General features: G+C 40.9%; 1 protein-coding gene across 1 annotated transcript in view; it reads left to right on the top strand.

Moving 5' to 3' along the window:
- The window catches only part of LOC141361644 (protein NLRC3-like), a 60240-nt gene that overhangs the window by 19753 nt on the left and 25237 nt on the right, over nt 1-15250 (top strand). The window contains exon 8 of the mRNA XM_073863227.1: nt 12180-12353. Coding sequence (XP_073719328.1) covers nt 12180-12353 — 174 coding nt within the window. The remainder of the gene's footprint in view (nt 1-12179; nt 12354-15250) is intronic.

Here is a 15250-nt window from a genome sequence, read left to right as displayed (position 1 = left end):
TATCGCGTCACATGCTCATTTGAGCTTTAATAAACGAAAATACCCGCGCGTCATCCCAACAAGATATATCGTTCAGCTCCTCAAAATGCGGGTTTTAAATGTATACAACCAATCACGATGAGAAATGTCTGAAAACTTTATTAAAGCAGAGATCAGGGAGCTCGTCAAATATCCACTCTGAAGCTGAGATCATTCACCAGAATAGAACTGTGCATTCACGCGGTCCTTTGTAGTCTTATTATAAACAAAAATGCACGCGAGTGGTTTCTGGAGAGAGAAATAAGAAATAATATGCAAACTTCAGACGCTGCATAGAAGAGAGGGCGGGACTTTCAACAGGTCACGTTTCTTTCTGGGACCGGGATCATGTCAGTAGCTGCTTTTGCACTATTGGGCCTGTGCGAGCCAGGGCTTCAAACGGGCCTCACAGAGCCAATAGCCTCAGACCTCCAGCTGTGTAGCCAAAATCACGACGCGTTTGCATTGTCAAGCCAATAGCGCCGCAGTGCTTCAGAAAACCCCGCCCTTAATACGCCTGCCTGGATGTAACGTCACACAACTCCGCCTGTTTTACTGTGAGGAAGTCACTTCAATCTGACAGGAGAAGGGAGTGAGATCGCATCATCATACAACAAACATAAAGAACATAACTGAGGCGGCTGTTTGCACGGTGAAAGCCAAGATGAGAAGATAGAGATGTTTGCTTCATCCGCGGTGTTACTCTTGAAGTTTATGTTGGCTGCACACGAGCGATCTCGGGATGGGACAATATCAGATCAATAAGCTTTATGAAGTAGGATAATTACAAATAAAGCATTCATCTACCTAATGTGCCATTATACTATATACACAATATTTTAAAGAATATAACGAGTCCTAGTTTTACATTTATGTAAAATAATCTTATTTTAAAATATGCACGTGTGTCTAAATATGTAAAGTTAAGTTTGTAATTATAGTTCTATGTCAATGTAAACATACTTACACATTATAAGAGGTGTGATATCTTTAATCATGAAAACGCTAATAGTTAAGCATCAGATGAAACACAAGGTAACTGTCTAATAGCTATTTCAATAATGTGTCAATCAATAAATACTTTTGTCTATAAAGAACTGCCTCGAATAGCTGAATAGGACTGAAAATCACTTTACTTGCATTTCAAAAATCAAAACGTTTGAGAAATCATTCGAAAATGTACTCGTTAAGAATCAACTCTGAATATACACAAGTATTTAAAAAGCTATGTTACAGTGGTTAAGTTAATGATGGTTATATTTACCATTTTGTTGCATCTTACCATTTCTGTGTTTCAGATGTGATCCTTATTAAGCAATCATTTTCAATAAACTGACAAGCAGTCGTAGTAATAATAGCGCGGTACTTTATTTACATATGAAGTTTATATCAGTGCACAGACAGGTGTATTTAAAGACATCTCCTCCGGACGGATTTCAACATCCATGGCTCCTGTCATCTCATCATCATCATCTTCGTTTCATCTCCTGCTCTTACATCTGTTGCTGTGTCATCTCTCATATACAAAATAAAAACTCCTGGATGACAAATTGAAAGCTTTACGTTGGCATTTTTTCTGTAAAACAGAAAAAAAAAAGTATACCGACATATAAAGTTTGCTACATTCATATAAAAGTTAAATTAATCTCCAAAATACCAGAAAACATGGCTATGACTAATATAATAAAACCATGGTTACTTTTTCTAAGGGCTGACTAAAAAATTCAACAGAGATGACAATATAACACAAAAACACAATAAACACCCATGTAAGACACTTCTGCAATCGTTATTTGTATTGCCTTAAGCCCCAACGAAGCACCAGTGAAGCACGATCATGCCCCGGAAATGACAATGCAAACGCCACAGGCCTCGGCAGGCACTGGCACGCCCGCTTGAAGCCCGATAGTGCAAACACGGCTAGTGTGAATGAATAAAATATCAAACGGTCCCAGAAAATTCCAGGATGCCTGTCGCATGTATCTTACGGAATATCTGTGTGAAAAGGGCTTATGGGTCTTCTTGAAGTTCAGGGACTATATAGGTTATGTTCAGGTGGGGGGTGTTGAGGGGGTCTGGTGGTCACTGATGTTCCTCTTGAGAAGATCTGACTGAAGATCTGAGAGCAAGTTTCCTCACTGCTCACTCGGGGGCAGGTGTAGCTTAATTGTTTACAATTTAATTAAAGTTGTGCTTAAAACAAGCAAAAATATCTGCCAATGGGGTGAGAAATTTTTGCTTGCATTAAGTGTTTAAGATAAAAACTTGATTTTTCTCACCCCATTGGCAGATATTTTTCTTGTTTTAAGCACAAATTCACTTAAATTGTATTTGTTTTCCAAAAACTAGACTTATTTTCTTGGGTCATTTTGCTTATAAAAAAAGCCTCTTAATTTAATTTTTTTTAGATATTTCTATTAAAAACAAGACAACGTAAAGTAAGAGAGTCATTTTTTGCAGTGCCCTGTATGCTGCAGTGATAGTTTCACTGCTCCGGGTGTTTGTGTGTTCACTACTCACTGTATGGGTTAAATGCAGAGGTCACATTTCAAGTATGGGTTACCGCCCTACTGAAAAATCCAGCTAAGACCAGCATAAGCTGGTGAGCTGGTTTTAGCTGGTCCCCAGCTTGGTTTTAGCTGGTTTTGCTGGTGTAGGAAGCTGGTTTTGCTGGTGTAGCAAGCTGGTCTAGCTGTGTTTTGGTAACATTTTAAGCTGGACTTAGCTGGTCATGCTGGAATACCAGCTGGCCCACCAGCATGACCAGCTTTGTCAGGCTGGGAGGACCAGCGTAAACCACCTTAAACCAGCTAAAACCAGCTAAAACCAGCTTCCAGCTTATGTTGGTTTTAGCTGGATTTTTCAGTAGGGCATTCACTGAAAAAATGGTTACTATAGACAAAGTTCTTTCTTCTTTACAAGTTTTGGCTGCTTTGCCTTGTTTTTACTGATTGCAGTGATGTTTAGCCATTTTCACACAGAGATTTTAGAAAATACTGTGACAGCATGAGAGGTTAAGGATCTTTTAGCTTGTGTCAGTTCCAAGAAAACACCACTTCAACGGTCTCTTCAATATGCAGGTGTGTTTAATAATTAACAAAAAGGGTTTACAACTTAAATCTCTTCAGCTATAAAGTAACTTAGTCTTCCTTAATTCACAAAGGTACATGTCCTTCTCCAAGCCAAACACACACTCAACAGTTTCTCATACCCCCTATTAGGGACTGCTGCTGGCCTCATTAGCTGCAGCTGTACTCTCAGGCAGTCTGGGAGTTGTAGTCTTTAACAGACGGCCATCTTGCTTCAGCCATCTGAGGGCAATGTATCTGCCCTCTAGAACACGCCCTCTCATGATGTCACATACCCCCTCCACTGCTCTGAGGCTCCTGGTTGGCAGGCCACTGTGAAGAGGGCATCCTTGCGAGAGAGGGCATCAGCATTTCCATGGCATCGTCCAGGCCTGTGGACAACAGAGAAGTTAAAGGCTTGCAGACTTAAAAACCATCTAGTTATTCTGCCATTGCTCTCCTTATTCCGGGCCATCCATTGTAATGGTGCATGGTCAGTCATTAATACAAATTTCCTCCCCAATAGATAGTACTTGAGTGCCTCTAATGCCCATTTAATAGCTAAGCACTCTTTCTCAATTGTGGCATAATTTTTCTCATGCTTTGCCAGTTTCCTACTGATGTAGAGCACAGGATGTTCCTCGCCTTCATGGGTTTGAGAAAGGACTGCTCCTAGACCCACCTCAGAGGCATCAGTCTGCACCAGGAATTCTTTTGTGAAGTCTGGGGATTTCAAAATCGGTCTGGAGCACAACATCCTCTTTAACTGCGAGAAAGCCTCCTCTGCCTCTTTGCTCCACTTTACCATTCTGGAGTGTCTGTTAGTGGTTAGCTCTGTAATGGGTGCAACCAGACTTGAAAAGTTAGGCACAAATCTCCTATAATAATTAGCTAGGCCAAGGAAGGACTTTACCTGTCTTTTGGTTTGTGGCCTAGGCCAGTTCTGAATGGCTCCAACTTTGGCTTCTTGAGGTTGTACTACACCCCTGCCTATTGTATAGCCCAGATATTCAGTTTCACCATAGGCAATTTTACATTTTTTGGGGTTTGCAGTCAAGCCCGCCTCTCTGAGAGAATCCAGTACCTTCTGCACCATTCCAAGATGGCTTTCCCAGTCTGAGCTGTGGATTACCACATCATCTAAATAAGCAGCTGCATACTGCTGGTGGGGTTGAAGGACACGGTTCATGAGCCTTTGGAAAGTGGCTGGAGCCCCATGAAGACCAAAGGGTAAATGAGTATAATGGTATAGTCCGTCTGGTGTTGCAAAAGCAGTCTTCTCTTTGGAATCTGAAGACAAGGGAACTTGCCAGTAGCCTTTTGTTAGATCTAGTGTTGAGATGAAGCGTGCTTTCCCTAGCCTGTCAATCAATTCATCAATGTGGGGCATAGGGTATGCATCAAACTTTGAGATCTCATTTAACTTCCTAAAATCGTTACAGAATCTTATTGTGCCATCGGGCTTGGGGACCATCACAATAGGGCTCGACCATGCACTCTGTGACTCCTCAATGACCCCTAACCTAAGCATTTCCCTCACTTCTTCCTTAATGGCTTCTCGTCTGGCTTCTGGGATTCTGTAAGGCCGCTGCTGTACAATTTTCCCCGGGACAGTCTGGATCTCATGCTGGATCATTTGAGTATGGCCTGGAACTGGGGAAAAGACATCTTTGTTACGATCCACTAGCTCCAACACTTCCTGTTTTTGTTGTGGGTTCAGATCTGGGCTCACCCGGACTTCTTCTCGTGGTGGGTCACTGGGTTTGCTTGGGGAAAGAGAACACATCATCACTTCTCTAGGGTGCCAACGTTTCAAGAGGTTGACATGGTATATTTGGTCAGGCTTTCTTTTGCCTGTTTGCTTAACCCTGTAATTGACCTCCCCTACCCTCTCTATGACCTCAAAGGGGCCCTGCCAGGTGGCTAGGAATTTACACTCTACTGTGGGCACCAGCACTAACACTCGGTCTCCAGGCTGAAATTCTCTAGGCTGAGCTGGGCGGTTATATATCGCTTGTTGTTCTCGTTGCGCTTTCTCCATATGCTCTCTTACAATAGGGTAAATGGCTGCCATTCTGTCTCTCATTTGCCCAACATGTTCAATGAACGACCTGTGGGGGCAAGGCTGTTCCTCCCATGCTTCTTTTGCTATATCCAGCAGTCCTCTTGGCTTGTATGGGTACAAAAGTTCAAAAGGGGCGAACCCTGTAGAGGCTTGTGGTACTTCTCTAATTGAGAACAACAGATAGGGTAAGAGTTGATCCCAGTTTTTGCCATCTGTGTCAATGGTTTTACGAAGCATTTGCTTGAGGGTCTTATTAAAACGTTCCACAAGGCCGTCTGTCTGTGGGTGGTACACAGAGGTTCTTATTTGCTTTATCTTTAGGAGGGCGCAGAGTTCTTTCATTACACGAGACATGAATGGGGTTCCCTGGTCTGTAAGAATTTCTTTTGGGATACCCACTCTAGTACTAATCAGGAATAACTCTTTGGCAATTTGCTTTGACGTAGCTTTCCTTAACGGCACCGCTTCAGGGTAACGGGTTGCATAGTCTACCATCACCAAAATATATTGGTGACCCCTGCCGCTCCTCGGAAGAGGCCCCACAATGTCCATCCCAATCCTCTCAAAGGGGGTTTCGATGATAGGTAAAGGAATCAAGGGACTACGAAAATTAGGTTTTGGAGCTGACTGCTGACACTCTGGGCAACTACGACAGTAGTTCTCTACTTCCTTATGCACACCAGGCCAAAAGAACCGTTGTAGCACTCTTTCTTTGGTTTTGTCCACCCCTAAATGTGCCCCAAGCAGATGAGTGTGGGCTAGTTGCAGTACTGTGGCCCTATGGGTTTGAGGCACAAGCAACTGCTCTATAGTCTCCTCCCCTTCTTTTTTTATTTGGTAGAGCAACCCATTCTTAATCGCAAAATGTGGGTACACTACTGGAAGATCACTCTGAACTATTCCATCAATAACTTTCACATTTTTCAAAGCATTAACAAGTGTACAGTCATTCAGTTGTGCTGTTCCATACTGGCCTGTTAACATTTGGTGCCCTGGCGCTTCTGGACCACTTTTACTTTCTTGGGATGCCCCCAGCTCCTCGGGTTCTGTTTGTAACTGTACCCTGCTTTGAGTGATGGGCTGTGGTGGTGGCTCATCTGCTTGTTCTGAGGCTGACTCAGTCTCTTCCAGGTTGTTTCCTCTATTCATCCGTGTCTGCACTGGAAGGCAATGGTGTGTTAGAGTTTGGACATTTTGACTTGCATAATCTAACATATTTTGTCTGTTTTTACCCCTGGGTCGCTGTGTTTCTCTTGTTCTCCTTGCTTGTACATCTTGCCACAACATGTGAAACACAGGACAATCTCGTCCAATTAATACCTGTACCGGCAGGGATCCCACCACCCCAGCTCGAATTTCATACTTCCCTCTAGTCGTGACTAATGTTACTGCAGATGTGGGATATGTACAAGTGTCACCATGCACACACGAAACTGGAATTGGGTTTTCTAATGAGACTTGCTTTGGATTGACCAAGGACTGGTGCACCAGTGTAATCATGCTTCCAGAGTCCAGTAATGCCTCTACGTCTTGACTATTTACTGATACAGGGCATGCCATTGCTTGGAACACAGAGTTGCCCAACAAGGCAGCAAAAAGGTTATTTTTCAAGCCACTTGAAGACTCAGCCGTCGGCATAGGCTCATCTGTCTGGTTGCATTGCCATGAAATGTGTCCTACTTCCCCACACTTGTAACAGGTTCTTGGTTTATACAATGGGCTTTCGACTGGCAAATCTTGTTGGCTGGACCTTTTCCCCTGTGGGCTAGGCCATCTGGGAGTAGAGGTTCTCTGGAAAAACTTTTGTTGGGGCTGTGCACTGGTTGGAGACCGTGAGTTCAGCATTTCTGCACTGGCTTGGTATCGTTCAACTTCTTCTATCAATTCTTGAGGTGAACTTGGGTTATTCAGACAAACAAATCGTTTAGCTACAATGGGTAGGGCTCTTAAAAATCTGTCCATCACCAAGGAATCGACCACTTCTGTTGCCGAGTGCCTACCAGGCTCTAACCATTTCTTAGCCAAACGCATTAATTCATGCATCTGTGTACGCGGTGGCTGTTCTTTCTTGAAGCACCATGCATGGTACCTCTGGGCCCTCCCAAATTCGGTAAGACCACTGCGACTTAACATTTCTTTCTTCAAGGAGTCATAATTATTGGCCCAAGTTGGGTCTAGATCTAGGAAGGCCTTCTGTGATTCTCCAGACAAAAACGGTGCCAATATTTTTGCCCATTGATCTTTTGGCCATTTTTCTCTAAAGGCAGTTGTCTCAAAAGCATGCAAGTACGCTTCGACATCATCACACTCTCCCATTTTAGGAATAAAGTCACTAGCCCGTATTCTGCTAACATCTTGGGCTTGCTTCATTTCCAGTTCTTTAATTTTAAGGTTATTGGCCCGCCTTTGATCCTCCAGCAAGCCAGCTTGAATTTGCTGCTGCACTTTATTACTCTCTATCATTGATTTCAGTAACTCTTCCATTTTACAATCAATTGACTGTGTACTTAGCTTAGAAAACAGGCTTGTTAGGTCCTCCACATCACTCTGGAACATCTGCAGTCATCCAAGTGCCCGCATTCTCCACCATATGTGACAGCATGAGAGGTTAAGGATCTTTTAGCTTGTGTCAGTTCCAAGAAAACACCACTTCAACGGTCTCTTCAATATGCAGGTGTGTTTAATAATTAACAAAAAGGGTTTACAACTTAAATCTCTTCAGCTATAAAGTAACTTAGTCTTCCTTAATTCAAAAAGGTACATGTCCTTCTCCAAGCCAAACACACACTCAACAGTTTCTCATACCCCCTATTAGGGACTGCTGCTGGCCTCATTAGCTGCAGCTGTACTCTCAGGCAGTCTGGGAGTTGTATGCTGAGTCCCAATTCGCATACTATCCGTCCTAAATAGTATTCGAAACTAGAATTAGTACGTCCCAAAACGTAGTATGTTGAAATGAGTATCCCAAAGATACCCGGATGGTCTACTATTTCCGGTTAGATTTCGAAGTGCAGATCGATCCACACTCTAACGGCTAATATTGCCCACAACCCATTGCGTGCGGGAGGGAGGAGCTTTGTGGTGATGTAAATATGGCAGCCAGACGCAGCAGCGGAGATGCGCCATCAGCTTTTAAGTGTAAGAATTAAAATGTTTAACCCTAATTAAAGTTATCTTTCATTGTCTCGTAATATTCGGTTGATGTTGTGAAAATAAAGTACCATGGCTGTAGTACTGTGTCATGCATGTGTCTTTTTTATGTATTTCTTTTTATGTTTCTGTCTTAGATTTATACCTTACTATAAACCCTTATGAAAAAAACACCTTTTACTACACTAATCATAGTTTGACCACACTGACTTATTTGTAGTAATACTGTGGCTGTACAAATGTTAACTTTATTAAGAAATATGGTTACTAAACTTTTACTATAGTAAAAGCATGGTTCATTTTCATCGCGGTATTTCTGATTTGCAAACATAAGTATAAAATAAGCATAAAATACGTTAAACAATAGTTATACTATAAACTTTAACTATTTTGACTTTAAAATAAGTAGCTTTCATTACACACATTGTTGCACATGAACATCATAACCAGCCGCCTCACAAACGACCTGCGTTTGGTGTGCGTAACTAGGCAACCACGTTGTCGTTCACTTTGCATGACGTCATCGAAGTACGTCCCAGAACGTGCATACTCTTTTGCTACACACTCAAAAGTACGTACATTTTCCTCACAAAAACAGTACATACTTTTAGGTCGTAGTATAAGTAGGCAAATTGGGACCCAGCAGTAGTCTTTAACAGACGGCCATCTTGCTTCAGCCATCTGAGGGCAATGTATCTGCCCTCTAGAACACGCCCTCTCATGATGTCACAATACATAGAAAATACAAAGAGCTGAACCATAAAAACTTGTGATGGCACGCACAAGTCCTGACTACGGCAGGCAGCTGACCATACCTGTCAAGTTTTAGATTTGAAAATAAGGGAAATTTTCCAGCTCCCACCGCGAGCAGTCCTACCAACCCAAACAAGCTTCAGTATCCCTTACATTTTAAGACTGGTGCTATAGCCTAAATAATAACAAAAAATGGTATACAGTGGGGCAAAAAAGTATTTAGTCAACCACCAATTGTGCAAGTTCTCCCACTTAAAAAGATGAGAGAGGCCTGTAATTTTCATCATAGGTACACTTCAACTATGAGAGACAAAATGAGGGAAAAAATCCAGAAAATCACATTGTTGGATTTTTTAAGAATTTATTTGCAATTTATGGTGGAAAATAAGTATTTGGTCAATAACAAAAAAGCAAGATTTCTTTCTCTCACAGACCTGTAACTTTTTCTTTAAGAGGATCCTTTGTCCTCCACTTGTTACCTGTATTAATGGCACCTGTTTGAACTTGTTAGCAGTATAAAAGACACCTGTCCACAACCTAAAACAGTCAGAATGCAAACTCAACTATGGCCAAGACCAAAGAGCTGTCAAAGGACACCAGAAACAAAATTGTAGATCTGCACCAGGCTGGGAAGACTGAATCTGCAATAGGTAAGCAGCTTGGTGTGAAGAAATCAATTGTGAGAGCAATTATTAGAAAATGGAAGACATACAAGACCACTGATAATCTCCCTCGATCTGAGGCTCCACGCAAGATCTCACCCTGTGGGGTCAAAATGATCACAAGAATAGTGAGCAAAAATCCTAGAACCACACGGGGGGACCTAGTGAATGACCTGCAGAGAGCTGGGACCAAAGTAACAAAGGCTACCATCAGTAACACACTATGCAGCCAGGGACTCAATTCCTGCAGTGCCAGATGTGTCCACCTGCTTAAGCCAGTACATGTCCGGACCCGTCTGAAGTTTGCTAGAGAGCATTTGGATGATCCAGAAGAAGAGTGGGAGAATGTCATATGGTCAGATGAAACCAAAACATAACTTTTTGGTAGAAACTCAACTTCTTGTGTTTGGAGGAGAAAGATGCTGAGTTGCATCCAAAGGACACCATACCTACTGTGAAGCATGGGGGTGGAAACCTCATGCTTTGGGGCTGTTTTTCTGCAAAGGGACCAGGACGACTGATCCGAGTTAAGGAAAGAATGAATGGGTCCATGTATCGTGAGATTTTGACACAAAACCTCCTTTCGTCAGCAAGGGCATTGAAGATGAAACGTGGCTGGGTCTTTCAGTATGGCAGTGATCCCAAACATACCGCCCGGGCAAAGAAGGAGTGGTTTCGTAAGAATAATTTCAAGGTCCTGGAGTGGCCTAGCCAGTCTCCAGATCTCAAAAATCTTTGGAGGGAGTTGAAAATCTGAGTTGCCCAGCGACAGCCCTAAAACATCACTGCTCTAGAGGAGATCTGCATGGAGGAATGGGCCAAACTACCAGCAACAGTGTGTAAAAACCTTGTGGAGACTTACAGAAAACGTTTGATCTCTGTCATTGCCAACAAAGGGTATATAACAAAGTATTGACATAAACTTTTGTTATTGACCAAATACTTATTTTTCACCATAATCTACAAACAAATTCCCAAAAAATCAGACAATGTGATTTTCTGGATCCCTCTCTCATCCCGTCTCTCACAGTTGACGTGCACCCCCGACAAAAACCACAGGCCTCTCCCATCTCTTCAAGTGTGAGAACTTGAACAATTGGTAGCCGACTAAATACTTTTTTGCCCCACTGTATATCAGGTGTGTCAAACTCATTTTCGGCTGAGGGCCGGATGGTAAATAACACCACAATGTGAGGGCCGGATATTATTTTTTAAACCTTAGTGTGCTGAAATTGTGTTAAAATTAACTAGACAAACTAATTTAATAGCAAGAAAACTAGTGAAACACACAGCTCTGTGAAAACTACTTTTCATAAGTCACACTCATACTGTACATACTATGCACACAAATTTACATCTGTACAAAACCCACTGGCCTTCGGTTGAAAAGCCTTAATTTAACTTCTTTTGCGTTATACCTTAATGCCAAATTTATTTATAAACCATTCACTTTTCTTTGTAATGAGAACAGTCATTTAGAAAATGAAAATGCTAGATTGGGCAGTGTCCCAAACCAAAAAGGGCACTAAGGGGGGTGGTACTATTAGTATGGTTTTAATAAAGTATTATAAATATGATGTGTTATATTACTAGCATCAACTTAGACAAGTGATTATAATGGGAAATATAATAACAAGAATTAAAGTGTGACAAAAAATGTTGAACTGCCTTTAGAAGCAACCTCGCTTTCCATTCTCTGTCTTTATTTTGTGAAGGCATTTGTGTTTTTTGTATTTTTTGCATACAAAGTGTGCCAACAACAGCAAATTTAGTGTTTATATTAACTTAGATCTGATCAGGAACATTAAATCCATTAAGCGATAATAGTAAGAATGTGGATATTTTGTTGTTGTTTGCTTGCTAAGTTGTTAGCACTTTTACATTTTACAAATACATAAACAAACTTCCAAATGAGTAATTCTGCGGTTTAACAACTGATATAATGTAATAAATCTACCTGTTAATGCAACGAACTTCAGAAACTGTCGCCCAGGCAGAGAGTGCACACAGAGATGCTGCGGAGCGGGCGGGAAAACACGAAGTGGATTAGCGGAATCAGTGGATCTTTAGGATCTTTTTATAGATCACAACCTTTGCGTGCGAAATTACGAAGGATAAAATACGGGAGATTTAAGGGAAAATACTAATACGGGAGGACGGCGGGAAAGAAGGGTAAAATACAGGACTTTCCCGGCCAAAACGGGATACTTGACAGGTTTGCAGCTGACGGCATAGTTTTTTGCCTTTCCTTAAATGTTACAGCAATGTTTCTAGGTCCTCTTTACAGAACATTTATGGAATGTGTTTGTTTTCACACAAATGGCTCTCTTCCAATTTTTTTGGACAATTTTTCTGGTATCAAAGTGTTGTAAATGTGGTTTTTGAAAAGTTATCTAAATTAGTTTTTATTGAGCTGATCTACAGTATGTGTTCTAGACTGAAATGTGTGTCTGTTCTCTACAGGTTGAGTTTCTGTAATATCACAGCTGAAGGTTGTCTTGTTCTGACTTCAGCTCTGAGATTAAACCCTTCACACCTGACACATCTGGATCTGTCTTATAATAATATTGGAGATTCAGGAGTGAAGCTGATCTCTGATGTACTGAAGAATCCTGACTGTAAACTGGAAAAACTGAAGTAAGATTTGAATAATAAATTTTCTTTGATCCTGCTTCCACTATAATGCTTCCACATGATTTTGTGCAAACTGAAAAGGGCATATGGTCTCCTCACACCCTGATCAGAGGTGACAAAAGTTGATGGTGGTGAAAGAATGTTTATATCTGGTTCACACTACATAATTTTAGCCCAGTTGTGGCATGATCTGTTTGCTGTGGAGTGTCATTGTCAGGGCCGCATTAACAATAGGGCTAGGCGGGGCTAAAGCCCCGGGGGCTGAACAAGGAGGGGGCCCGTGATTGGCAGTGTGAAGCAGATTGACTACTACTAGCCATCTGATGCCAAAGCCTTACCACGGCCCCTACAAATTAGGTTTTTGCCGCCAGCCGCAGCACGCGCTTTTGAAGAAGCGCTGAGAGCGGAGAAGTGCCCGACGTCATTCGTGTCTTTCCATTGTCCAATCAAATGAGAGGAGAGGCGGGCCTTACGTTGTGGTGAGGGAAGTTTACAGTTGCTTTGAAGAACCGGACTCCACTCGCTCACTCTCTCCTGCGTGTTTGTGCACCTCTCACCCTCAAACAAGGTCAGAGCAATTAAGCGCCCTCTTTTTAAAGTTTCTGCTAATATGACAGTTAACAGCAAAAGAGCGCTCATGCGTCAATATTTGACTGACAAGACAGCTGACTCGGTGGTTGCGCTTAGCAATATGAAAAGCCGCGTCGCACTGCTCTTTTTTTAAAAGGCAGTGCGTCACACCTTGCGCTTCCAAGCGTTTAAAGCGCATTTGACGTGATTAGCCCCTTAAATTTACAGAAGCTGCTAATAAAGCTGCTGTCGCCATTTGTGTCAATAATGTTAATCAAACGTAAAATTACGAAAGTAATTTACTGCCCTTGACTGAATCACTTTTGTAAAATAAGTAAGAATGAATGTTGAATTTATAGTGAAAGATATGTACTGTATATTTGATTACTTTACACAATATTATTCAAGTTTTTCAAGTAGGTCGATTTCTTATGTGTCTTTGTTCTATTGTTATTTTGTTACTCTTGTCATCAGTAAGCTTGTGATTCTTTTCTTAAGTGACTATTATTTTTTTGTGATATGGAAATTGGTCAAAAGAATTCTGAAATTTTAGTGGCATTAATTTTCCATATGATAAAATTCTTATTAAAAGCAATATAACTTGACTGTGAAGTATATCATTATTGTTAGATAAAATGACTCGTATAATGATATAACATTTAGCTCATCGCCCACCCCTATATTCGCTATTAGCAAGCCATGTTTACAGGTTAGTGTTAATCTAACAACTTTTTTCGTGCAACTGTTATTCTGAATTATTCTGGATTATATTTATGTAAAACAACTTCAGCAGTGTTTTAGAAAAATGTGTTCGCTTTGTAGTTGGTGACCTAAAGTGGTGTGTGTGTGGGGTGGGGGGGGGCTGCAGTAACTCATAGCCCCGGGGCCCAGTGAGCTCTTAATGCGGCCCTGGTCATTGTGACTCATATACCATGACACAAGACTCAACCCTTTTATCTGGTATAGTGTGTCACAGTATAAGACAACAACACTGCATCTATGACAGAAAGACTGGCATTATGACGTTTTTTGGTCATTCACTATAAGATCCATCACATATATGAAATTTACAACAAAAGCATTTGCATTCATGCATTTGACAGATAGTTTTATTCAAAGTGACTTACAAGTGCATTACAAGGTATACATACATTTTTAACAATATTTCTTGTTCTGGTGTTCGTCCCATGATCTTTTGCACTGCTAAAGCAATGCTACCACTGTGAAACAAATGTATAGTTTTGTAATAGATTAAAACTGTTTTGTCTGGTTTTGTGGCAGATGATAAGCAGTTGATAAATGTTTAAAACAGGTATGGGTATAGATATGCAGTGTAATTGATTGCAGCTATACCTCATACTGCTGTTACAGAACATAGGATTCAAACTGTATTGTAGAGAACCTAACAAAGCAAGATCAAATACAAAGTAGGATATTAGATCGGTCTAAAGCTGGGTTAGCAGAATGAGGCTGGGTTAGTCATTCAGGTCTCACAAGAGCTGGGGTTTTCTAGTTGCTCATCCTGAGGTGGAAATGGTGGAAAACAGGTGGACAGAGATTAACCCTCTGGGGTCCGACCATTTTGGGACACTGTCAGAGATTCTGACATGTTCTTACATTTTGGTCTTTTTTCAGTTGCTTTAAAACATAATAATGGCAAGTGTCTCATACCACCGCGTTCAGTACAAACTGGGCTAAAATATTATATGAGCTACATGTATGTAAATGTTTGTATTTTTGAGAGAAAACGGTTTATGCATGGTTTTTAAAAAAGCAACATTTTTAAGTCACTGATATAAGTCCACAAAACCCATACTAAACATGTTTTAACAAGACTTTCCTAAAACAGAATCTAGTAGTCTAGATTTTTTTCTTTAAAATGATGACAATCACCATGCCTACTTATTCACATAAAACAATGTATTGATTTAAAAATTGTAAGACACTTTTTGTTTAGACGAGAAGGATTGATTGACAGCTAGCAAACAAAGGCTTGCATAATGAGCTTCATAATGAGCCTTTAGGCAGGAATCTGAGAGTGAACTACAGTAAAGAATGTGAGGACAAATGTATACATGTTTGTTTGAGGTTTATTAAATTAACAATATAATCAAAATAGAAATGATGGTCAGTAGGACATTTTCAGTTTATTTGGAAACATACCCTATTCAAAAACTTTGTATAAACTAAGAAACTGATACACAACAAAGCTGTAAACTTCATGTGGCTCATGTTACCATATAACTTTATGTCCAAAAAGTGTTTTTCCACTTCATAGTTTTGTACTGATGAGAGAGATGCAGACCTCTAAGAGAGTTATAAACAGCTGT

Source organism: Misgurnus anguillicaudatus, chromosome 24 (assembly GCF_027580225.2).
Source record: "Misgurnus anguillicaudatus chromosome 24, ASM2758022v2, whole genome shotgun sequence".
Taxonomy (NCBI): Eukaryota; Metazoa; Chordata; class Actinopteri; order Cypriniformes; family Cobitidae; genus Misgurnus; species Misgurnus anguillicaudatus.
This window is presented reverse-complemented; position numbering and strand designations above follow the sequence as displayed.